Here is a 27,747-nt window from a genome sequence, read left to right as displayed (position 1 = left end):
CGGATTTCTGAAAGCAAAGTAGTGTGTGTAATTAATTTTATGCATTTCCAATACAATTTATATTAAAAAAAAATTCACTTTTCTAGTCCATACAAACTTTGTCTGCATTAAATTCCATTTTCACCCGTGCGCAATCCTCTTAAAACGGGGTGTAGTTTCATATTCGCGTATTTATATCAAAGAATGAAGAAAGCAAAAAAATACTTTACGTATCGAGTCACTCTAGAATGTTAGTAATATTTCATTGAAATTAATCGATACAAAACGTTTTACTTTAAATTACACACGAGTCAAATAGACGAGCAAGGTCGCGGGGAAATGTTAGTTTTAATATTGCCAATGACAACCAAACTATTTACCTTTTGACACACGCGGTCGGTTTCAATAAAAACCGATCGTGAAGACTAAATAGACCACTTAAGCTATATAACAATACTTTCCACCAGCTGGTTTTGTATTTCAATCATGGGAGCATATTACGATATGAGTACTTCAAAAAATCAAACAAAAACACAGTCATCACCATCAAAGTTAATGACTTTGTCAAATTAAATCATGATGACCGTTGATTAACTAGCGAGGCGAGATAGAATAGAGACGTTTAAAAAATACGTACAAATTAAAAATTATAATGAATAAACTGACTTCATCAGGTTAGGAATGTTTGTTTTATAAAAAACCCCTTCTCTTTATATTTATTCAGGATTATTTAAAATATTTGGCATTTTTTATATTTGTGTAGTGATATTATTCTGTGGCAAACATCATAAAAAAACATCCTTTATTTCTTGAATGACCTAAGTCTCACAACTTTTCATGAAATAGTAATAGACAATTATTTGACCCTTTATTTTAATTAAAAAGTATTGAAATTAAAAATATATGGAACTAAAACCGCTGTACTGATGGGTGTGAAATTCAATTTACCTTAATTGGTTTCTGCGCCGGGCCCTGTGTTCGCGGGCGGCAGAAGTAGATTTCTTGTTGGCTTCCTTCTTGGAATCATACAAGTTCTTGGTTTCCTCTTCCTTCTGTTTGATCTTTTGCAGAACGCGGCTGGATGTGCGGCGTGGCACTAGCTCTAGCACCCTAATAACACAAATAAATATATTAAAACAGGAAAAATCATTTCATATTAAAATTTTTAATATACATTCCACATTGATATAATAAATAACATTTAAGCAAATGAAGCTGCAACATTTACTTACGGTTATCTCAATTCTCAATGCGCGCAAAGCCATTTATCACATAGGATTAATTTATAAAAAATTACATTCTTTTGTAGTTTATTCCTCTATTTGGAGACTAATCATTTTAAACTTCCGACTCAAAAACGATATACATAAGTTTGACGTCGATGGCTATCTGTCTGTGTGTGTGTCTGTGTGTGTGTGTGTCTATCTGTTGCATAGTAACTCTCAAAAGAAATCGATCGATGCAATTTTTTTTTTAGAAACTTAGTTTTCTTAATATAGTTCTTAGCAATGTTCGTTAATATCTGTCCAGCAGTATATGAGTATCAGCTCTTTTTCAAAATTATGTTACATATTTTTTGGGCAATGACTGGTTAATAAATAGCAAGACACTTGGCCATATAATAGATAAATGACAATTAGGGCGTAAGGTATTTTACAAAATTTTATAAAGACAATGAACCAGAAGAGCATTAAATATTGTTTGTGGAATATCGACAAGGCAATGCTATAAGTGCAATATCACAATATAATGCATAGTGCGGTACAATACATTAATAGAAAACAATTGGTTAAATTAACAGGTAGCAGAAATAACAATGCTGGGCAATATTCAAATTTTCATGTCCCAAAGACTGAAATTGATATTCTACGATGAATAGGAACAATCAACAGTATTTGCCAAATTTTTGAATTTTGGTAGATTTTTTAGGTGAAAATTAATAATTACAAACCATGTTTATAGCTGAAATTGGTGCAAATGATTCCTATTGTGGAAACAATGAAAGTTCTTCAAACACAAGCTATATTTTGGACAGTATTTAATACTTATTAAAAATATTGTGTATTGTACACGTAATATGATTTATTTTGATTCATTTATATGATTTTCTTTAACAAAAACAAACAAGCAAATTTTTCTTTCATTATCATAACATTGACAATTTAAGTGCAGTTTGAAGACTAAATTTTATTTTAATGATAATATTATTTCATTATAATATACTCTCAGCAATATTCACTAATTTAAAACATTCGCAAGCCCCAAGTACACTATGAATAATGTAGTCAAAAATTGTTATAAAATTTTGCCTTGGTTTCATTCGCCATTGTGAAATGTTTGTTTTAGAGTTCACTGTATAATTTTAAATCACATTTGCTTAAATTTAGAATCTGGTAATAAAAAAGAAAATAAGTTATTTGAACCAAATAGAATTAATCAACATTATACAGAAAAAATCTAATTTAGTTGACATAACATATGTTTTACATCTTAAAGAATAAATAATTTAAAATAAAATTTTTGAAATCCAATGTCTATTAAAAACAATTAATAATTAATTTTCACAAAAGTATTAACTTCGCAAGTTTGGTGACGCAGCAATTGGAACAAATATAAGAATTCACTTGATAGAAACACAAAAGTTAATCTAAGTTTTATTTCACTTTCTTCAATAATAAATTATAAAAAAGAAAATCCTAATAGGTAAAGTATAAAGACTTCTATAACTCCCTAAATGTATATCATGAGTATTACCTTTGACGTTGCAAGCGCTCCCTTTCTTGAAAAAGATGTGGTATTTCAGGCAAGAAATTTTCTGACAAAGAATGATATAGTTCCTGTTCAACTTTGCTATTAGCTCTGCGGAATTTATCTGTCAGCTGGGTCCAATCACCTTCAGTAAAACACACAACTTGCCAAACCCGTCTTGAATTAATATTCTTAGGATTGTCATGTCTATAGAAAACTCCCCGTTTCTTGCCGTATTTCTTTTTCTTTTTATTTTTCGGTTTTCGTTTCTTCACTATATCTTCTCGATACAGCCTTGTCCCATAAAAGTACCAATAAGCAGAATCATTATCATCCCAACTGAAAATAGAAATATCATTAGAAATTATGGCTCAAGAATGTACAATAATGGTTTTTATGTATTTAAGTTATATATTTCATATAGCAAAATTATCAGAATCATAAAATAACAATTTACCCAAGTGGTTCAACTCTTAGGCTTTCAGCTTCAAGATTTCTAAATAAATCATAAACATCTTCTGCATCCAACCGAAAATCACATAATGAATACAAGATCTCAACTTTTGTTCGCAGTGGTAAAAACTGAAAGTTAATATCATTATCGAAAGGGTTGCATTTTCCTTTTTCTTGACATTTTTGTCGAAATAATCTCCTCAAATACATCTATAAAGGAAGTTTATGATGAGTAAAATTTGTTTTAATACACAAAAGATAGTAGAATATCATAATATCATGAAGATATTGACCTGAAAATTAAAAGCCGAGATGTCATTGTTACCTAAACAACCGTTTAGAAGACGCACTATTAGTTCCGTCAGAAGCGAACTTGCCGACTCTTCCGTGCCATCTGTGAGAAGTGCTTCTTCCAACTCCTAAAGATATAACAAAATGTTACTTTAAAAAATAACAAAAGTCTGCGTAGTAACGATTTTTTATGAAAATGCGATCAATTCTCACCTCAATGTCAAAATCCAAAAGATTGAATGCAGTCCTGAATAAGGAACAAAAGTATGCAATGCTGGGCACTTCCCACCATGATTGAATATCTAAAAACCGTGAGAAATTCATTCAGACATCACAATTAAGGAAACAGTCCTGGATAAAGACGCCTACTGGGTCTTCTGATTCACTGAAACACACCTAATATAACTAAAAAATCTAAGTAACATAACCTAAAATGGGATCACTGTAATAAAATTATACACATATTAACAAAAAATAAATACCCATTTTGATCTTCTGTAACCAAGATATATTAAAACGAGAATATTTTATTTCAACGAAAAATACACTATATGCGTTGTGTATGAGAACACAAACGCCATAACAGTTTGCAAGGCGTTCAACATCAATACTGCATTAATCATTTTTAACACTAAACTAAAAAATGATTAATGTATTTGTATAAATAACCGTATATTTATCATGTTAAATAATATAAATACTTTTTTTATTCTAAAAATAAACCTTATAGAGAGGTTTTATAAAAAATAGTAATGTAAATGAACACTTCAAAGCGGAAGTTAGTTCAACCATAGATTTCAATTTTAGCCACTTAATCTTCAATAGTGCTTAAAAAAAATAATTAAATTTTAATATACTATTACTTTTATTTATTTATTATTACTGACTTGGTATTGCTTGATTAACACTCACCTTTTGGTAATTTGGTAGCAATAGTTGGTAAACTTTTAGCACATATAACTAAAGAAGCAATATAATGACCATTTATATGAAATCTAAACACAATATAGAATAAAAATGTAAAATAATTATAAAAAGTTGTCAAAATGCATGTTTTGTATAAACATTTTTACCATTACAAAAAACAAGAAAACGTTATATGTAAATTCAGCAAAAAAAAAGATTACTAAGATGTTAAGAAGAAGCTTCAAGTCTATGAACTATTTTTTTTTTAATAGAAGTATAATATAAATTCAAGTTTCATTTGAAATAAAGTAAAATTATAAGTAAAACGTGCGTACGATGCATTTACAAATTAACTTATTTAATTGAAAGATAATCCACAATTAGAAAACATCAATTTTTATTTTATTTACATACCCCATTGAGGGAAATTAATTTTGATCATGATATGTATCTTTTTCTTTACATGTTAATAGTTCAGATTGAAACTCCAAATCTAGCAGAAGAATTTGGCTTGCTAAATTTGTAGTAATTTATAAATCTGTAGAAAGACAAAACAAGATTATGAAATTATAGTAAAAAAGTAACAACAATTTTTTTCTAAATAATTATTTTATAAAAGTATTCATAGATTATATTATTAACATCTTATCTTACTCTCATTTACTACATTTCTGAACGAAAAAGTATCTAATCTCTTTGCTATTCTCACATAAAAAGTGTCTACTGTACATACATGTTTGTATCATATACTTGTAGGATATCGTAGAATCAAGTGCAATGTGTAAGAAATCATAGTTTTTAAAAGTATTTTAATCAAAGAAAACATTTACTTTAAAGTACTTTTTGATTTGCCATGGTGATTTATTACTCGGTTGATATCTGGTGATTTATTTTGATGTTAATTAAATTACTTTGAAATTAATATATTAATATATTCTCATTTCACCAGTCTTGTTTGTTTTTTATAGATGTAATTTAAAGATAAGTTGAAGAAAAGTCTTGATTACAGTGTCTACTGTTTTATATTTTTTTAAAAATACGGCAATCTTCTGAAGAATTTATAGAATACACTCTTCAAAAAAGATTTTTTCTTTAATAAACAATCTTAAAATAATATCTATCGTTAAACGGAATTACTTATAACGATGTATGGCTTATCCGAAAAAATTTTCATTGTGCAGTGTAAGTGAAGTGATATATAATGCAAATTACAAAAATGAAATGAATTTTATGTTTTCCGAAGAATGGACGATATTACCTTAGACAGCAATGCCGCGAGATATTCTGAGCGATAGCCTGGCTGTGCTTAGAATTGTTGAGGTACTGACCCTTCACTATACATTACCTGGATGCATATTCACTACTGTATTTATTATGTTCTGTATATTGATTTTAGTTACATAACAGTTTATCCATAATAAATAGAGAATGGTATAGTGACCATAGCTCTATATGTCAAATGACTTATAATCTAAAATTTTGAACCTAGATGTCTTAATTATTATTTTTCTTTTGGAAATTTAAATTTTCGTAAGATATAACATTATTCATTTAGTGTTTTTATGCTCATCATAGCTTTTTTTTCATGAAACTTTCAAAATAAGTTGCAAATAGTTCTCATACAACTATTCCTCTTAATTCAATGTTATTTCTTAGCATGAGGATGAAGAGAATTGGCAACTTGAAGATAAGGCATCCTGTAAACAAACAAAAACAGTGAAAAGTGCCTGTGATAAAATTGCCAGTGATCAATCTTACATTAAAGATGAGTGTTGTTATTACAATTACATGTAAGTAAATTTTTATGTGCAAAACCATTTTCCTTGATGATAAAAGGTCCAACACTGATCATCTATGAATATTAGATCAGTGATTCTTTATATTTTGAATTCATTTGATATATAATTATGGATCTAACTACTTGTAAAAGCCAATTTATATTGGATGTCTCCCAACAATGTTAACTAAATCTATTTGCCAAGTAATGGTTACTTTTATCACTTCTAAATATACATGAAATTCATAATAAAACTTGCTCTTTGTGTTATGACAATAATATTATTATGTTATTTAATTTTTAAATTGCATGAATTGCTTTTAGATTATATTATCAGGTTTTTATATTAAATGATTAAACATCAGATAATTTCACAGAAGTTTAAAACAAAATTTTATAATTTTAGTGTTGGTGAAGGTGCAACAAATCGTCAGTGTGATCCCGTTTACCAATTTAAAACAAATAGCTTACCTGCAGCTTCGTCAATGAGTCAATCATGGGACACCATGGTATGTTCAGTATTGAGAATTGCTCCAGAGGATATCGCTAATCAGTTGTCGTTATTGGACCTGTTATGTTTTAAATCAATCAAGCCTGAAGAACTTACAACTTGTGGATGGACAAAATTAAACAAATTAATGGTAGCTCCTAATGTAGTGGCCTTTACAAAAAGATTTAATAGGGTAAGGTGATAGAAATGAAAGATAGAATGCATACATTATCTAAACAATATATGATTATATGGCCTGAATTTATTACAGTAGGTTTATGCAAAGATGTGTTGACAATTGCAGGTGAGTTTTTGGACTGTACAGGAAATACTAAATGGTCAATCACCTAAGGTGCGAGCTGAAACATTGGCCCACTTTATAAAGGTGGCAAAGAAATTATATGATCTTAACAATCTTCACTCTCTTTTTGCTGTCATCTCTGCTCTGACTAGTGCTAGTATATATAGGTAAGAACCTCAAAAATATTTATGTTGAAGGAGAAACACTGAAATTATAGAAATATTTGTCTCTGTTGTTATTGAGACCAAAATTTTACATAAAAGAGAATTTCACATACATATAATCTAAATTTTAACAGTACACACAAAGAGAATAATCTATTAAAAGATGTTTTGTATATAATTTCTAGATTGACAAAGACTTGGGCATGTCTATCCAAGAAAGATAAGCAACAGTTTGACAAGTTGGCAGAGTTATTTGGTGACAAGGACAATTGGATGACTTTGAGGGAATATATGCGTTCTATATCTCTCCCGTGTATTCCATACTTAGGTTAGTGTATTCCATTAAAATACTTACCACATTTTGATGATGGGTTTACAGACAAAATTACCACTGTAATATTAATTACTTCAGAATAAGTAAAGAGTCACTTGTAAGAAATTGCTGGAAGTTTTTCATTACTTATACTTATGTAAAATTTCCAACAAATTTACAATAAGTTTTTATTCTTTTGATATACAATAAAAAAAAAATTGCCATTGACAATTTTTTTGGGTGCATATACACATGTTGTTTTTGTATACATTTCGTTAAATGTACATTTTTAATTCTTCCATAAAATGCTATTACTATTTGGGATACGAAATAATAAATATACAACACGATAACAAGGACAAGGAAATATGATTTTTAAAATAATGTCTTCTTACTGTATTTGAGCTAATAATTTCTAAGTTATCATTATTTTTTTATTTTTCTCTGTATTTATTTGAGGTTGTATTAACTAACCAACTGCTTGGTATATTTAAGGCAATGTACATAATCTGCAACATTTATTTCTACTTATATCTCTTTTTGTGAAACAAATAGATTCCTACCCCTTGAAAATTACAGTAAAATTTAAAATGATTTCTCTTGGCTGCTACTTCTAACCAGCACACGAAATTATAAATAAGTGATTTAATATATTTTCATTAGATTTGTATGTCTGGCCTCAATTTTCAACCCTATTTTATAACCAATCATATACGGAATAGTACTGTAGGACCTCTGTTTATAACAGAAAAATAGTCAATATTAGATATCCACTTCAAACCATATAACGTTTTTAAGGATGGCACTATTTAATTTTGTAACAGGAAACTGATATGATAAATTGTTGTATATCTCAGTGTATCATTAAAGGGGAATGAAACGCCAGAAATTCTTTCTTTATCGTCATATCCCGAGAATTCTTATCAGTGTATTGATGCTTTACGAAATGTATACATTGGCGTATTGAATATTATACATTCATAAGCCTCGTACTTTGGACCTTTGCCTATGGCGATAAATATTTCATGTTGTTTATTTTTTTTTCATTTAGATAAGAATGGTGAATATTTAATTTCTTCTTAAATATTTTAAATAATTTTGTTAGTCATTAGTGTGTCATTACCATGTACTAGTTAGAAATTATTGATTCTGTATTTTTGATTTGATATTCTGTATTTTTGATCTGATATTCTGTATTTTTGATTTGGTTGACTTGGTCATTTTTGTTGAAAATTAAACGAAAACAATGTTATTATTCTTGGTGTGTTTGTGTTAAATTTGTAAGCAACATATAAGTGGAGTATTAAAGTAATTATGCACAATAAAAGAATTGCTTTCTTTTCAATTGAGGGTGCCTTGCTTTCTATCGATTTTCAATTTCTCGGGTTGACTTTTTTCTTGAAGTAGCAAGTTTTTTTTATCATCTCGTTTTTCCTGATCATTTTCATGTTATTTCTTCGTTGATTATGTTCAGAGAAATGATACTTCAGCAAAACTTTACGGTTTTCAGCAGAAATTGTTGTGTGTGTTTTTATGCTGTTCTATTAGTTACTTAATAAGAAAATAAAATATATGTACGTCCACTGGCAATATCTGATGATTATTGACTCGGTGACTCACATACGTACTCAGTGTAACTTCCCGCATGTCTTATCATATTTAAAAAATGATCCTCCCTAGTCATGCATTTAAATCACTGTATGTAATACCACCAAATACAGTACTGGTTGATAACTACATATGGAGACAATATCTAAAGGATTAAATAGGATTATTGATATTAAAATTACTATATTGATATTTTCAGGTATTTTCCTCACGGACCTTGTATACATTGACATAGCTCATCCATCTGGTTCGCCGCATCGTGTCGCCAAAATGGCGGTGGTGTTGAAAGCCTTGGAAAGATACCAAACATCTGAGTACACTATAACACCAGTCCCACATGTCGCTAATTATCTAAACAGCGTCCGATACATTGAAGAGCTTCAGAAGTTTCTAGAGGACGATCAGTACAAGTGAGTAGATATTCGAATAGTTTATTTTAAGACACCAAGCAGCAGCAAGACTTAAGGCAGGTGCTAAATTGACAAGAAAGACACTTCATAGACATACATAAGAAATCTGCGGTAGTGAGTATGTAAAAAAGCTTTGGAGAAATACAATGAGATTTAGTTTTTTTGTTTGTTTAATTCAAAGAATATACTACTCAAGAACCTGCTTCAATGACATCTCCATTTACTTGTTCATATTAATCCTTCAGGCTGTGACCTTGATAATTATCTTATATGTGTCCGAATTTTCAGGTTGTCTTTAAAGTTGGAGCCTCCGTCCCCTATCGGCAGCTGCGCTGGTTCAAAGGAATCGGTCAAGGAGGTCCAAGGGCCCTCGACACCATTCACCCTATCCCCTTCGCACAGACTTGGCTCAGGGTCTTTAAGACTCCAGGGGTCATATACTCAAGCTAAATTCATACCGACCCATAGAAAATGCCGGTCGCTGGGATCCAAGTATGTATTTGTACTATTACCTTTGTGCCTATACTATCTTTATGTAAAGAATTTTTGAATAAACTTTGGTCCATATAGAACGTCTAAGTTAAATTATATTGCAACTATTAATAATCAATTTCAATGCATATATTACAAACTAATATTAAAAATATATATTTTTTTTCCTTTTGTAAACTATAAAAATTTCAGATGTTAATATTTTCATATTTTTTTTTTAACATTTTTCTTCGTGTAAAACTAATAATAGAAAAAGTACATTGAAAGACAATTTTTTGTTTTAATTTACAGTTTTACAGTTCCATTTGTTTCATGTAGTTAAATAATTATCATTGTGACTGAAATAAATGCATACACAATAAGACTTGTTATGTATTTTTCTGTTGACGTTACGTTTGAACAAAAATTATAAATGTATTCTGTTGTTTTTCTGAAGACCATACAGTGAACTACTTGATGACTTGTTATTCAAATTCTCTGTCAACTTTTAACTTAACTATATCTTTGATCTTTTGGATATTAAGAAACTAAATCAAGTAGTTAACTGTTATCACTAAGGCCTGTTTTCACCAGTTGCTGATAGATGTTCTGTAAAATGAATCTTTACAGTTTCGTTACTAGTTATTACTATTTTTCAGTTTATTATAGTCAGTTCAATTTATGAATTCTCTATTGTAAAGTATTATATGTAGAATATATATATGTATATATATTCCATAAGGGATGTTCTATCAGCAAACGATGAAGCGTCTTTGCCTTTCGTTTCGATTTACATATCATTTTGACTTTTGAGACTATCTGTACGGTGTTGTCGATCGGTATATGTCAATGTACGCATGAGTGATACTGTGGTCGGTTGCACAGACATAATCATTGTAACGTATCAGTGCCGGCAACTGTCAAAATTTACTAACACCGTCGTATTTATATGAATTATGAATGCTAGCGTCCCCAATGATAATAATGCCCATCAGCTGTGAAGATGGCCATTATTATTGAATGTTAAACAAGATCTTACACTTGAACAATGGCTCATAGGTTTCGAAGCGCGAGCTTACCAAGAAATTTTCACAAGGTCAATTTCGGTGTCGGGTGAGTGTGAATTTAACGGTAAATTGGATGACGGCTTGCATTTTTGATGTTCTGTAGATGAAATAAATAGCGAATGCATGCTTAATGACCGCGAATTTGGAAATTATTTATTGAAAACGGATATATGCATGTATTTATAAATGGGCCGCGCTGAAAGTTTCTGGATATTTTTTTATGTGACCAAATATACAACGTAAGATACAATTATAATTGTTCATGTTTGTTTGTTTGTTCATAAAGCATGTTTCCCCTAATATTATAATGAATATGCTCTCCTTGAACCGATGTGGAGACCCTTGTTACTAGTTGTAATTGGAGACTTTAAATATTTAATTCTCTTTTTGAGTATAAAACCTTATTGTACATGCACTGCAATCACATATATACTCGAAGCAGCCAAGAACTCGATCATAAACTAAACCATAGCTATAGTGAGAAAATATTTTCTCAACTTACATGCACTGTAAAATCAACCCAATAGTTATCTTAATACGGTACACAATTCACAATAGACAAAACAAATGACAGTCTAATTTTTCAGCTCCAGGATCTTTCGGTACGTCCCAATTATGTAATGAATAATAAAAGCCGGTTTTTTTTAAGTTATGCTATTGTAAATATGTATAATCAAAATTAATAGATTTTTTTTTTTAATTTCATTAGAATATTTTTTAATTGGCAGAAAATATAGTTCGAACAAGCAATGATTTGTTCCTATTCGAGTTTCAAATGAATGTTAAGTCTTATTTTTAATATCTTTTAAGTTTAAACAAATAAATCAGAGCATATAATTTGGGCTTTATAAAGACGCTGAGTATATTAAATTAATATATATATATATGTATATGTTGAGCACTAATATAAAAGTCAACATATGCTTTTATTAGTCGTATATTTACTTATTGCTTAAAAATATTTAAATATAATTCGTAATATATAAAGAGTTACTATATAGATATGTTATTCAGTAATTAGATAATTAATTAGTAACGAAATATTTATTAGAGCACATGTTGCTAATAACTCGTCAGGACACGTTATAACAATTGGCTAAATATTGGCTGAGTAATATGAAGAGACAAATTATGATTATGTCTTGTGAAGATGACCGTCATTTTTCCTTTGCATGTTCTCTATAATTAAATCATCTTATCTATCACGAAACATTCATATAAGATATAAAATCCATTGGGTGTTCTGAAGTCTTAGTAACACATGTGATAAGTATCTTGTACAGCATCAAAATATTATATCTTTTGATGAATATTAAAATAGATTAAGTAACAATGTATATATGTGAGTATATGTTTATATATTGCACTATATATAGTGTTATAAAAACCAATGTACTTAACACACTGTGGCTTGTACGAGTGTTTGACTTACATTTTAGTTCTTTCCATACCGCAACAAATAATTACCTTGGAACAATATTACAAAAGAGGCTTGTTATGTACATATGTATACAGTTTATCTTATATTATTTACATTATTTTGCACCACATATAAAATGTTTGATGCCATTGTCGAGATCAGGAATGGATAGTGAAATTAATATTGCATTACGAATATTTGATATGCACAGTCCTTCAAACATTATGAAAGACTAAAAACTTTTTTGTCATAATATATTATACTCCACCCGCAGTATCTTTGGTAAAAGTCACAGCGAAGATAAAGATGAGAGAACGCCGGCGGGTTCTGTTAATTTGTTAGATGACACGCTGTTGGAGTCACCGAGTTGGCCCACGGCTGGTGCTAAGACTTCAAAACCATTGCCTTTCAGGTAAAGATTACTGTCATTTTAAAACATTTATAATTAAATCTATAAACGTTTCGGAAATCTCACATATACGAAAACCTCACAAACAAAAACAAATACCATTTTATTTTTATTGGTAATTTTGTAAGGGTTGTTATAGGAACTTGAGGAAACCATTTTGAGGAAAAATTTAAGACCACTTTTATTTTATTTTATATATTTATATTAAGATTCCGTTTTTGTTGATTACTTCAAGTATTTCAGTAGAAACCATTAAAATCTTTATTAAAACGTTTTATTTACACGTGTCAATACAGAGTGTTGTAAAAATAGAGTAATGGTAAAAGTTGTTATAGAATGGAAAGAAAAACAAAAAGAATTCATGAACTTATGATTTTCTTCTAACATTAAACGGCTTCATTTTATAGTAATGTTTAGTATCCAGGGGCGGTTACCCTCTTTAATGTTGCAATATTTACTGTACAGGACTTTGTGCATTTTTCATCAATTGTTTATCGTTTCTTGGTTTACTTTTTGGTACATTTTTGTCGAAAAAATTCTTTAATTAAATCCAGTTTGTTATTATATTTTGACTAAGTCAATTTTACATTAATTACTGCTATTTGTGCAGACCATCCTGTTCTCATTTATGTAATGGGCGTGTTTTGGTGGACGCGGAATGTAAATGATAGTGATAAAATAGTTGGGAAGTAATTGTTTTTTCCCGATAAAACAAAACATTGTTAATTTTATTTTCATTGTTTACGTTTCTATAGCTCAAGCTTTTGGCTTCACGAATTTAATAAGTGGGCCATGGTTTCGTAAATCGTGGTTATTTGTTTGTGGTAGAATACAGAATTTTAGGTAAATTTCTATTAAAATCACAAAAATTAATTATTTCTGAATATGCTCTTTTTACATGTGCAAATAATTTATTCACATCCGACCTTATTATTTAATTTTCGCTGGCATTGCGACCTAAAAGTAAGTGATACTGATTTTAAGATGTGATTTGAGCGTTATTGTCCGTCTTTTTTACCTTACTTTGCGGCTAAGTTAGAGATGGTGACTTTTAGTTTATATGAAAATATTCAATGTACTTGTTAGTGAGTAAATGTTGGCATATATGGATTTGACGTGCAATCACCTGGGTGATAAGTTTGAACAGCTCGCATCTTTGTGCTATCTATTTTTGTGTATCTGAAATCCTGTTAAGATGAAATCTAATTTTCACAGTGATGGCTCGTCTGTTATGGACTCAGTGGAGTGCGAGTTTCAAAGTTACGTCCGCAGAAAAACTATCATAAAAGACGGGAGAAAGATATCTCTGTCGTCATGGCAACGGTACTGGTTACAGATATCCGGGAACGTTCTTATTTTCTACAGCTCAAAGACATTCAAAGGGTGAGTTGATTTTATGTTTTTGATGTCAAGTTTAATATCTAAATATTTTATATAATGTAATTTTTAAGCATCCCGTCTGTTATTTTATAATCTGACATCTTCTTAACTTCCTTATCAAGGCTTGCTCCCGTTTGTGATGTTTAAAATGCTGGAAGAATAAATAACCTTTTAATAAAATTACATAAATTTCATAAATAAATGGAGATAAGACAATTGTTACTATATTTCAGATAGGCGTATCAAAATCCAAATTAAATTAAAAATAATAATAATCGTAACTTACGTTAATACTCTCAAAAGTTCCTAGGTTGAAGTTAACACTCTTGACAATAAATATAATAGTAAACATACAATATCTTAGAAACAGGGCGTTTGGTATATAAGAAACGATTGTATGGACGCATATTCTGGACTCCTTTCCAACATAGACTAATGAATTATATAAATGTACACAAACGAAATTATTAGGCTCCTCAATATTGCTCTTATAACAAGATAGCGCACAGATAATTCTTATGCTTTTGCTAATTAAGACAAGGAGTTTATGATACGAAGGGCTACCTAAAAAGTTCTAAAATGATATAGTTTTTTATTCTTTATCTTAAGTTTGTGGAATATAATTGTTGAAATAATCATAAGAGTTTTGTACATAACTATCGCTTCCGTATTTCAAGAGACAAATAGCTTTAATAATTCTAAAAAGAATTGAAATGTTATTTCAAACGACGTTTTAGGAGATCATCGAACAAGACCATTTTCTTTGATTCCACTTGAAATAAAAGTTGTTTTCGTATTTAGAATTCCTTTTTTGATGTCGAAGATGAGACTGTACTATAGGAAACCGAAAAATTAGTAAAATTTTGATAAACGTCTGAATATTTATAGTTATTGTTATATAATAATGTATTATCTAAAGAAAAATTATGAAAAAACAAAAGCATTACACTAATATTTTTGCATTGTGAAAAGATTGTATTTTAGACTGAATAATATACAGAATAAATAAGCATATCTTTATAGACAGTAATAACACATTTCAATCCGTAGTCTTTGGACTGGATTGATAAAATTCTATAGTATATTATCAATAACAAATAAGTTTAAAATAAAAAAATCATTTGTTATATCAACTTTATCTATAATCCTACAAAGTCATTGTAAAATAAATAAACATATTTCTTTTGTTTCATAAATCTCGTTCGTAAATCTTGTTTAACTTGACAAACTCTTGTCACTTGTTAACCGTTAGTGCTGTGATCATGTTAGTTGTGTTAGGTACAAAATTAGAGCAAAATATATGTCTTTCTAATATTAATAATGAAACCTGTATTGAAGAATAATACGTGCCATAAGAAAACTAGCTGTTCGATTTGTAGAATATTTATGTTAGTTGTACTAAAAGAAAAAAAAAAGAAAGAGAACAAAGAGTAATTCAAAGTGTGGACTTAAAATTTAAGGAATTTAACAACGGTTGATACAAATAGAAGCTATACATTAGTTACTCTCTCCTGAATTTTTTTTTATTAAAACATAGCCAGACTTCTTTTGGAACATTTAATCTTTTCAGTACTTGCACACTGTTGGATTATATTCGTAATGTTACAATTTTGAGTTGCACTACTTTGAAGAAGTGAATACAGGATCCTGTAGTAGTCTGTGAAAATTAACAGACACCTAATATTATTATAATGCCAATTATTCTTTAATCCCTTTAAAAATCAATCACATCTTACACTTAGAATAAGTAATAAGACATAGCAATCATTTTAATGAAATAGGAGATAAGATAAATGTAGAATCTAGATGTATTCCACACAATTTTGAAAGTACAGAAATTTAAGGAAGTGGAAGATGCCTCTTATATTAAGATATAGTTTTACTGTCTACTATAATAGAAATAAATTGGATATTGAGTGTATTCATGTTTTCATAGGAGGTGGTAGCGAGTTATATTAATATTATTTTAATGAGCATCTGTAAATATTTCCTCGTCACAATGTCTTAGTACCAGGTAGCATTTCTTCCTGACGTGTTCATCAACGAGCTGTGCCGAAGTAACTTTAGTGTTACTCCTAGGAAATTACTATTGAATTATCTATGCATTATGAGAAAGTGTTAGACAGTGAACGAGATATAATTTTTCATTTATTTTATGCATCCATTATTCCTAAAATACTATTAAAACGATATGTGCTGAACAAAAGCTTTGTTTGTAATAAAACTTTCCACGGTAATAATTCAGACTTCCTTTTATGACATAATGGACATTTAATGTCCACGTTTCTGGACGTTTAATGTCCACGTTTCTTCCGTCGTATTTTCTATTAAAATATTAATATTAAGCAATTATAATTATGAAATAGAACAACAATTTCTCCCTGACGTCATATTTATATATTCGCATCTAAAGGATGTTTAAATTAAAGAGAATTATATTCGACGTTCTACAAGGGCTTTAATTCTACAAGGGCTTTAAGAACTCTGGTGGAGCTTGAAAGGCGTAGAAGTTCTTGGCTTGGTACTGAAGTCTAGTTTATTTTAAAAAGCTCCGTCACTAACAGGCCCGTGCACAGAGATTTGGGGTAGGGTAAGCAGAATATGTTCGAAAAAAAAATACCAATTTTCATTATAAATTCCTCCTCTCAAAAATTTATAACAATGACGTCTAATACTTTCGTGAGTATTCATTTAAATGAAACTATTATGTTTAACGGACAGACAAGATATCCGCCGTGATCAAGGTTGCTGCAAAGTAACCGAAACGGCGGGAGTATGTAGTTTTTAAGAATAATTAAATACGCGTACTAATCTCAAAATATTAGTTTCTTTTAAACATTGATAATATTCGCGTATAAAGTTACAACAGTCCGATCAGAGCTTAGGTCTAAGATCTATATATTTTATAAATCTATCAACTATCTCTGAGCCATGAATCTACCTTAAAACGATTACGATCTGTTCATCTCCGTTGTATGAAAGTTATTTAAATCGGAATGTCCAGTGGAGATCCAACCATTCTTATTATTATTTTTTAAAAGCAACAAAGAAGGAAACCAAAATAACTTATTTGGGTGTACACAAACTGCTAGCTAATTAAAACTATCATAATATTTTTTATTAAAAGGAGTAAAATTACCTTTTTTTTTAGTTAAACCTAAACTGGTCACACACCTTTCTTTTATAATTATTTTAATTTTATCATCAAACAGCAACAAACGACAATGACAAATTCAAAATTCAAATGACAATTGAAAACGTAATCGTAATTAATTTCGTTAAGCACACATCACCAGCACAGAGCTCATAACTATAATTTTCCATAATTTGTTAATAAATACACTGAATAGCTAATTAGAACTTATTGCGTTGCTCTTTGAAAGACAAATGACAATATTCAATAATAACAAAATGGCGAAAAAAATATATGAACACTATACCCATCAATCAAATAGTCCCGTTTCATTTGACAATTAACAGTTTCTATGACATTTTAAAAGAATAATTCAGGAAGCAGTGCCTCTCGAACCATAACCATGCATAGTTTTTGCACACAAATGCAAACATGTTCTGCATACAACACGAAATTTGTAGACCGTCCTTGAGATTATTTGTATGGAAAATATGCACTGAGTAGTTGTGCCTACCGCCACTCTGGCTGCATAGCGGCGGTAGCAGTTATCAGCGGTCGGTCGAAAATATTTCGTTTTCTGTTTATAGATGGCACTTTTAATAATTTTACCAAATCGTGAATCAAATGGAATATTATTAAATGTCTGTAAACAATTAAATATGCGTATTTTATGATTATAAGTATGTAAGTAAGAATTAAACAATGTAGGTTTAGCTGTTGTATGGGTAGGGTAAGCAGTGCTTATTTGCATCTATGGTGTGCACGCCACTGGTCACTAAACTCTGTGCCATTATAGCATACCTCGTTGGCTTTCTTCGAATTTTTAGTTTGCTATTTAAAAAAAATTTCAACAACCTAAATATGACTATTAAGTCTGCATAAATATGAAAAAATCCATATGTATTTCAAAGAATTATCATTATCTACTAATAAAATTCATAAAATAATTGAATAAACCAATATTCCGAATTATTTTCGAGATAAACAAATCGGAATTGACTATCTAGATTTCTAGAATAAATGTTTTGAATATTTCGCTGCAAAATATTTTTGTTTAGTATGGCTTGAAAATGGCTTGAAAAATATTTCGCTGCAAAATATTTTTGTTTAGTATGTTATGTTATGTTATGTTATGTTTTGTTATGTTATGTTATGTTTAGTAATATCTTTATTTTAATGTTTACAAGCCTTCCAATCCTCTGACCAATGTGTCAGATATGAAGCATACATTTTCCCTGACAGTTATGAATGAAAGCACTTTTTTATTTATTTGAACATATTTGTTGAATGATTCTGTATTAGTATTTATTATTCTGTTAGCAGTTAGAGTTACGAATCTCACGTAAAGGGCTAATAAAAATAACCGTACCGCCATTGTTAGCTAACTGGCCTCATTATGGTAAGTGGTTACTTAGTTTAGATTTCAATAATTAATCCATTAACAGATCATTATGGTCGACATTTCAATTATATATTAATGACGTTAGTATTATGAAGTGTGATTATCTTCGCTGACGAAGGTCGTATTCCCATCATTTTAATCTGTGCTGCAAGACCTGTACTGGCCCGTAGTTGATTGTCGTCAGAAAAATAAGCTGAAAATGTTTATAAAATTATTTTTTATTAATTTTTTTTGCTGCATTTACTTTTATAGGATCGGGCTGATTGCAATTTTTGATCTTATTTTTATTATTCTGCTTGTTATTGTAATTCTTATAGTTTACAAATAAATCAGTTTTTTTCTTTTTGAAATCAGTTTAAATAGCCTAAATTTCCATTAATCATCTATACATACAGGAACATAGAAAAACAATCTTTTGACAGAAAGTTCATACAAGGGTGCCTAGTCTTTAATCAAATCTCTAATCTTTGAAATGTATCCAAAGACTTAGTTGAATCTCTCAATAAACCAAATTTTCTTTAAAGCTCAGAGTCCTACAAGCTTTTTGTAGCTGAAATCATACTTCCCGTTCATTCTTAATTTCTTTAACGTGCGCTAATTAGGAGTGTTCTACGGTTCATTTAAATTGTTTTGGCTAACCTATCATATTAGGGTATCATTCACATTTAAGGAACCGTCGTATGTCTCCATGATCTAGATTTTCAATGTAATTTCATGAAAATGTCTTCGATTTAAAACAAATGCGGTAGGAATTGTTGCGAAGATTTCCTTAATATATATTATAGTACATTGTCCAGTATACATATATATGTCTAGGGCTATATTCCTGAAGATTGTTTAACCAATAATAAATGACATAGCATATCCTATATCCGTTTACATCACGTATTTTACTAAGTAAAAGACAGATGTGACCGATTACAAAACATTGAAGTGTTACGAAAATAAATTGTTTACTATTAGCGTACATTACGTCGTTGGATAATCATTGGTTTTTATTAATTAAAATTCGAAGGTTGTAAACAAAACAGTATTAAATATTTTTGTTTTTGTTGACCTGAAAGTTAGCGAGGAAGTTGCTATTTAAGGAACTTCGTTGCTATTTGATATAGAAAACATCCGTGTAGGTCAGGAACGTATAAATGGATCAAAATATTATCTGCTTACACCCGACTGTGACTAGTTGTCTCCGAGTGTGCATCGGCACCTATGGATTTTTGTATTCTTTACATGCGTTTTTATGTTGTGGATGATATTTTTTGTTAAAGAAACCTGAACGAAATTCTAATTGGAATATTAATTAACATTGATTTAATTAAAATTACTTGCGGCCAGTTTTCTCTGACTGCGGTGTTATCCTATTCAAAAACGTTTGTAAAAATGTGTGTTTTACTCACTACGCAATGAAAGTAGTGATTTTGCAGCGGGATCTTAGACTATTTATATATTTTAATTAAAGCGCTTTCAACAGAACTAGTCGTAACGACTTCAGCAAGGAGCGCTGTAAGGTGGTAGAACTACATGACGGATGGCGTGCAGCTCTAATGGATTGTGAGGCTCAGGATGCTTTCCAGCTAGTCGATCATCGAACTGGCACCATATATAAATTCAAGTAAGTGTATTTTATATTATTTCTATTGACCATAATTTTCAACCTTAACATGTCTTCGCTTATACATACATACTTATATGTATCATTTAAACAATTTCTTTCTACAGATTGAATATTACATTGGTTAATAAACAAAAGATATATCATATAAGATTGGTTTAATTAAATATTATCTTAAAATTTTCCATCAAAACCCGTGATAGTAAAATTTTGAATTTTATTCCATTATTTATATTAATAAAGTCATCATTTCTTACTATTACTACTACACCTAACATGGTCTTAAAATAAAAGTTTATTTGAAAAGGTGTGTATTATTTAAATGAGAGTCTTCGTCACTTGCTACCAGGGTTACCTTATTCTCTTTCCCTCATCGTAAAGTTATCTCGTCCATTCGTGAGATGATCTTCACAGCTAACTATCAACGAGTTAAGCAAAAAGTGTTTCGTCAGAAGAGTGACGAGCTTCAAACCTTTGTATAGACATTTATCACCTGGAAATCGTGATTTGGTGGATAATTTCTTATACTAAGTGCTGAGGGTTTTTGCTTTTTTTAATAGTATTCTATGAAGCTAACGCGGTAAATAAATTACCAGCTACAATGCTAGAATTTACAGGGTCCTTTATTGTTTGTCACAATAAAGTGTTTGTCCTCATTTGATAGATACCTTAGCAGCCCACGAAAATATATTTTAACAAAAAATAAATTAATCAATTTGTTGTTAGAAACCTTTTTGCTGTTATCACTTATTACACCTCATTAATCAACTTGTTCGACTGGGGTGTAATCCCCTGTTTAAAAATATATGTTTGTAGTAGCTATTTCTGCTGCGTTGTTGCTTTCCGTTTCGATATAATCCCACAATTCGTTCCCCTTTGCCATCCTACCTATACTCATTCAGGTGGCATTTATAACTTAAGATTGTTTTAAAAAAATGGAAATTTACTCTCTGACTGTCTGATAGTAATATTGAATAAAGCGCTCTGATGAGAACATTTCCATTAATTTTATATAATTCGCATCCATTTTTCTGTATATTCGACAAGATTTTCTAAATTCTTGATATATGTAACAATCAAGGAAACAATATCAAACAGGAAAGCGCGAGATAGATGTTTGAATTTTGTTAAGACGACTCATCTTTTCTCATATAATCAGTAATCAATTACTTTTTATCGTAGGATGAAACGTTGGTTAATGGACGATATTTCAAATTCTTTAAATTGACCTTTAGAGTTTATTATATATTATATTATACGTTATAATAACTATGCGTTACCCGTCCGCTTAACGTGGCATGTAATAGAGAAATTAAAAATTTTCGTTGTTAATACCCACCCCCGCAATCATTACTGGGGATAAGATATTTATAAAATTAGTTCATAGATAATTTATGCATCACCTATAGAGAGCCCTAAAAAATTTGAATCATACAGGAGCTGTTTCTTAAAAACGGGAATTTTTCATTGTTAACGCCATCGCAATACCAGCTGGTGTGAAACTTCGTAAAATCTATTGTGTTGCATAAATGTCGTCACATACATTTCTTATATCGTAAGTCGAGAGTTGATGTAATCAATTATTTCCGTATTAAATTGATCAGTTTTAAATATAAGAGAAAAATAAAGGCTGGTTGTTTTATATTATTATATATTTATTTATATGTTTTATATTTTCATATGGAACATCAATATCCAGGATAATTTATCACTAACGTAACTACTATTGGATAGTATCATTGAATTACTTAAATAAAAGCTTGTTTTATAGGAGCCGTTATTGATGTCAGCTGTATTAGGTTTCAGCTTGTTCTGTTTACCTAAATGATAAGAAAGAGGTGCATACACTATACATAGAGTTTGTCGTTTCTAATTCAATAAGCTACAATAATACTATAATGTGCAAAGTTTCATGGCAAAAAAAAAAAAAACAAAGCCTCCGTATATAGCGTGACGATGCCAAATTGGGGTAAGCATACTGGTTGCAGTACCAGTTAAAAATGTTAATTAAAATGAGCTAAATTATTACACAGTGGCTGGCTGGAAAAAAAGTATAAGGGTGTTTGATCTCAAAAATGGATATAATTCAAAAGTTACACATGGCGAAAAGATATAAAATTGTAATGGTCTGTATACTGCATAGGCAATATTGGTTTTACAATATTCCTCACACATGCCCAAAAAAATATATTTGTAATATTGAAAAGACTATACTTGTCGTATTTTTTTTATATAATTAAGAACCTTCTGTTCACAAACTATAGAAATGCATTAATGTCTAACTTTAAAGACATGTACGGTCACGGTTTTGTTTCAGAGAATATATTTATTTAAGTTTCGAAAATTTTTAGAATGGCTCTTACGAATTATTGTTGACAAACAAAATTTTCAATATTTATACTTAAAATGTCATTGAAATCTTAAAACCTAGGCACATTATTAGAAACGTAATCCATCTTGTTTTAAAAAAAATGTACTCCATAGCAATCGTTGTCTCTTTCAATATATTTTTATTTTCAAAAAGTAAAGCACTGTAAAGAAATGGAACAATGAAACGAAGTAATCAATATTATAATGGTAGTTTTCTTTCATACGTTGGTAACAAATATATTTGTTGCAGAACTGGAAACGATTCAACAGCGAAGCAATGGGCGGCAAGGATCAATGACGTCACCAACAAATTGGTGACGCCGTTGCCAGCGAATCTTATGTCATTCGAATAAAATACGATCTACACTATGTACGTAATTTGCGATCTGATTTTTTGTGTAGTCTTTTTTTTTTCTATTTACCTGACAATTTTTATTAATACAATTAGTATGTAAGTTTTAAACTTTATTTTTTGTTTTGTTAAAATATTTTAGTCTTACATTAATTGTACCTTGTACTTTGTCATTCGCAATTTTTTCTAGTTATAGCTTGAGATCAATTTGTAAACATATCTTTTGGATTTAAATTTATTACACCTTCTAAATAATCATTCTCGTATATATTTTCAGTTTTTATAATAATCACAAAGCGTCTAGTTACTTCAAACCGACACTGACTACCTTCTAACATCTAATTTAGACTGACTACCTTCTAACATTGCCAACACTCGAACCTTAATATTTATTCAAATGAAGTCATTAAATTATAACAGTTTTTAACACTTGTATTAAGGCTTAGAACAAATTCTTTACACGATATATTTACTCGTAAGTTACAATTTCGAATCCACCGAAAAATTTATGTAATATTTTATTGTTAAAAAATAATAATAATAAAAAAGAAACCAATAGATTATAAGATAATGAAGAAATGAGAGAACAGTGCACTGTAATATCGAATAGAGATATTCAAAACGTAAGCCAGACATTAATTCAATATCGACCAAACATTGAATTCAAATGTGCTCGTATTGTATGAAACTCTCCGGGGCTTCTCTGAAGTAACAATGGACATGAATGCATCGTAACCCAAGCTAGTATAGAATAACTCATTCGAACGTACAATGCGTCCCTCGTCGCGCAATGTAGCATGCTAATTACTGTTTTCTTCTATTTAATACTCGTGCGTCAGGTTGTTACTATAAAGTTCATAATAGTACATCACCTGTAAAGAGTTGTTTTATAAAATTACATTAACATGAATTCACATTGCATCAGAATAAACCGGGTTGGTGTTCTCATCTGATAGTGTTCCAGGTCGGGTGCGTCGCGTTCAGGTCGTGAAACTGGCGGAAGAACGAAACGAGTAATCGTTCACGCTTCGTTTATATCAATACATACTACGGTTGCTTTATTTGATAACCGAATTAAATATAAATCAAAACGTACGTTTCATTTTCAATAACTATCGTTTAAGTATTTCAAGTTTTAAAATTTTCAATTAGTGATACCGAACGCTCGATTCAACCTGGAAACAACTGTTGCTTCGTTACTTATATTTAATACACGCTTCTAATAAAATGTTTCTTTATTGTTTTTATTTTGATAGTTCTTTATTTTTTTTTTTTATGTTTAAATCTATTCAGGTGTTCTAGAATATAAATAAATTTGAACAGTTTTTTTTAAGGTTCCGTAACTGTTATTTAATATCTGTAACTCGGTCTTTTTACGTTCATTATACACGGCGTCGTCTCTCCACTGGACCACGGTTTCAAGTTTGAAATCAATAAGTCGAGTGGTGCTCGATACACTAAGGATGTTATCTTTACTCCCTACGTGTTGTTAACATGGAAAAATCGATTATCATCTATCTATCACTTTAAATATTATCGAGTAATCGATTTGAAAATTGGACGAGTCTTAAGCATCGAATCATTTTAATATTTTAAAACGAAGAAAAATTACTCTGTGATGTTATTTAAATTTCTAATAATTTATTAATGTTTTTTATTTGTATGAAGTGTATAATTTTCAGTCGGAACTACGTCGATGTTACTATCAACACGTTACTTAAATTGGTTTATGTATATGCAAATGTGTTGTCTTTTTAGATCCGGATACCCTAAATATTGTGTGACCTCAATATAAAATTGGTAAACGTTACCGCTCCCGAACACAGTGTTAACAATTCATTAGTTATTCTGAACGACAGCAATTACGTTAGCTACAGACGGAAAGCCGAGGGAAAACTAAAGATTACTTGAAACTAATTTTATTAAAAATAGATCTTACAATCTATCTTAATGTACGACCTACTCAATGTAAGCCTGTACAATACATGCCGATGTTAAAATTATGGAACGTTACTTCTACAATTTTAGGTCCCGCTTAACATTACCGATCAATTGGCATCATTCTTTGGTTTAAGTTTTTCACACTTTAGAAACAAAAAATTCATTCCAGGGTGCAATTTACCATACTTAATTAAGTCAACGTTGTTTCTTAGCACTTGACTTACGGTTAACACTTGAGAATTAAGTACTTTTTATATAATTATATTTCACTTCGCTATATTTTATCAAACTGAAATAAATCAAAGTTGTTTTTGATATTACTATGAAAACGTGTTTAAGTAACTTAGTCGAGAATATTATGATCATAACATGGAAAATTTATTATTATATATAAAAGAGTTTTAATTAACCACTGAATGCTCGAGTGTTTGATTTATTTGTTTTATAAAAAGCTTTATTGTACAGCGAAATTCATTCAAATAGAATATGATACAAAACTTAATGATTATTCGTCCTCTGAAAGCATGTACTTACATACTTCAATTGGTTTCAGTGCATATTAAATTATTACGATGTTTTCTTTTTAAATATATAACATTATCTCTAGTTTGAAGGCAATTTAGTTTTATGTACACGTACGTACAAAAGTTAATTAAATGTCTGTAACTTAGAGAACATCGAAATTTTCAACGTTACGTTGATTGAATTTGTACTTTTCGAATACTGCTATTTTATATGGGAACGTGGATGTTCTAAAACAGATCGAAGTTTTGTATGCATTTTCTGAAATACATATAACAAAGATATTTCATATTCGCACGAAATATATATACACATTTCAAATATATAAATATCTATGTGCTGTACGTATGAAAATTAAAATGTCCTTAATTTTTCAAATGCACAAGGATTTTTTTTTGCGGCGCTAAATTTTATATTTCTATGAAAGTTGTTTACGAGCTCTCACTTCCTTAAGGCAGGTGAATAGAAGGATATTTAGGTCGACGGTTTTCTTACTGAAATATTAAGAGTTTGCAGGTCGTTAATGATACCATTATCTGGCTATTAATTTCAATTAGTCTATTAAAATTAACGCATGCGATATTCGTCTTATAACACATATTCGTGTAAAATTTAAAATATATAAAGTTAATGCAAATACACAAAATGGCTATTATAAGTAATGTTTAATGTTATAGATCCTTCTATGAATACAAATTAAATATATTTTTCCTAGCATTCTTTAGCTGTTAAACATTAATTCATAATATAAAACAGTTTACGTACGAGAATGAACAATATTAACTCATAATATTAGAGATAAATAAAAACAATAGCTTTCTAACAATCGCCGGTAAAGCAATGTTAAATAAAACACAATTTTAAAGTCAATAAACACGCTGCACTGTACACTTTCCGTTATAAAACCGTTATACGCTTTATTTGATATCGAAGTGCTGAAATGTAATTTTTTTATTAAACTTTATGTTATAAAAAAAAATTCTTGCCGTATAAATTCCGTTTAACTTTACAGTTATTTCACGAATATATTGCTTATTTGTTTTCGTGTATTGCGCCAGTGTGAATTCTAAGCGCATTCATATATAGTTGTAAGTTTACTGGAGGCTATACCTGATGTTACTCTACTGACAATTTGCTATTAAGAGAATCTTCATTTTCATACAGTTACTATTAGTGATGTGATATTAAAACTCCGCTAGGGGGTCGTCTACTCATAGTTATAGCTTTTGTGAACAAATTAAATAAATTATATTACGTCTATCTCATTACGTATTGTAAACAATAAATACAAGTTTTGATCGATGTATGTAGAAATGATGATCAGAACAGTTATTTTCATATGATATTATTTTGAATCTATAGCAGAAAATATTGTTAAAGTACACGCGTAATTTTTAAGGGAAGAAGTCACATTTCTTTGTAACAAATATAGTCACGAGGTGTTTTATTATAATTTAAGACAAGTGATTCTAAAAGATACCGCTTATCATATAGCTAGATGATAGTTTGAACGTATAATATCATATTTAGTGTTAGATTTTTGTGTAATTAAAATTTATTGGAAACAGTGATTAATGTATTGGTGCTATATAAGTTGTTTGTAATATTCATTGGTATACACTAGATAAATCAGAATGTATTGCCCCAGTAGCGCTTTATATACACGCATTGGTTTGTAACGTCGTGACATATATTATGTATATACTTATGTAATTCATCGCTAACTATATTTAATAAAAAAAAACCTATATATATTTATATAGTAACCTACTACATATGTACATTGATAACAAAACTGAGATAAATGGTGAATGTTTTTATTCAACCGAGCCTCCTAAAATTACGATACTTTATATCTAGTTTTTTTTCTCCTTTTCTTATTTACTTATAAAAACTATGTACATGATTATACTCGGTCGGTGAATATATAAGTGATATATTTCAAGATAGTGATAGCAGTGGGTGTACTTCGTGTTACTATAAATTTAACAGATTTAGTTTGGAGTGCCGCAACAAGGGCTATATATTAACGAATTTTTCAAAGTTTTGGTATTCACGTGTGTTCCGTATCAACTATTGTAATTGATATAATAGGATATGTGGTATCTTTTGGTCTCTGATATTTTAATCTCACGAGAGCGATAAGTAACTTCTAAGCTTTGTACTATTATTATACCTAAGTGTTTTAGCACACTGTGCTCTTGTGTTCAATAAAATTCTAAAATATG

At 29.6% G+C, this 27,747-nt stretch overlaps 2 protein-coding genes across 12 annotated transcripts in view; one reads left to right on the top strand and one right to left on the bottom strand.

Moving 5' to 3' along the window:
* LOC116777616 (uncharacterized) overlaps positions 1-5,760 on the bottom strand; it is a 12,974-nt gene extending 7,214 nt beyond the window's left edge. For 2 of the 6 annotated variants that reach the window (XM_032671263.2, XM_032671266.2), the window contains exons 1-6: positions 4,792-4,834; positions 3,685-3,773; positions 3,474-3,599; positions 3,185-3,390; positions 2,734-3,066; positions 928-1,089 (exon numbers count right to left, since the gene is read on the bottom strand). In XM_032671263.2, the coding sequence (XP_032527154.2) occupies positions 928-1,089; positions 2,734-3,066; positions 3,185-3,390; positions 3,474-3,599; positions 3,685-3,773; positions 4,792-4,819 (944 nt within the window). In that variant the 5' untranslated portion in view covers positions 4,820-4,834. Of the gene's footprint in view, positions 1-927; positions 1,090-2,733; positions 3,067-3,184; positions 3,391-3,473; positions 3,600-3,684; positions 3,868-3,953; positions 4,086-4,791; positions 4,835-5,635 lie in introns of those variants that run through there. The other 4 variants (XM_061526288.1, XM_032671264.2, XM_032671265.2 and 1 more) reach the window with 4 other exon arrangements.
* On the top strand, positions 5,100-27,747 carry LOC116777617 (ras-specific guanine nucleotide-releasing factor RalGPS1-like). Of its 6 annotated transcripts, none has more exons than XM_061526291.1 (12): positions 5,100-5,158; positions 5,559-5,697; positions 6,034-6,167; positions 6,561-6,837; positions 6,949-7,112; positions 7,295-7,437; positions 9,230-9,440; positions 9,729-9,932; positions 12,673-12,810; positions 14,023-14,190; positions 20,194-20,334; positions 22,955-27,747. In XM_061526291.1, exons 2-12 carry the CDS (start codon positions 5,647-5,649, stop codon positions 23,055-23,057), a joined length of 1,734 nt encoding a protein of 577 aa, XP_061382275.1. In that variant the 5' UTR covers positions 5,100-5,158; positions 5,559-5,646; the 3' UTR covers positions 23,058-27,747. The 6 variants fall into 6 exon arrangements, with proteins under 6 accessions (XP_061382275.1, XP_061382273.1, XP_032527164.1 ...); XM_061526289.1 differs by having other exon boundaries at positions 5,122-5,259; XM_032671273.2 differs by having other exon boundaries at positions 5,122-5,259; positions 5,346-5,697.

Source organism: Danaus plexippus, chromosome Z, assembly GCF_018135715.1.
Source record: "Danaus plexippus chromosome Z, MEX_DaPlex, whole genome shotgun sequence".
Taxonomy (NCBI): domain Eukaryota; kingdom Metazoa; phylum Arthropoda; class Insecta; order Lepidoptera; family Nymphalidae; genus Danaus; species Danaus plexippus.
This window is presented reverse-complemented; position numbering and strand designations above follow the sequence as displayed.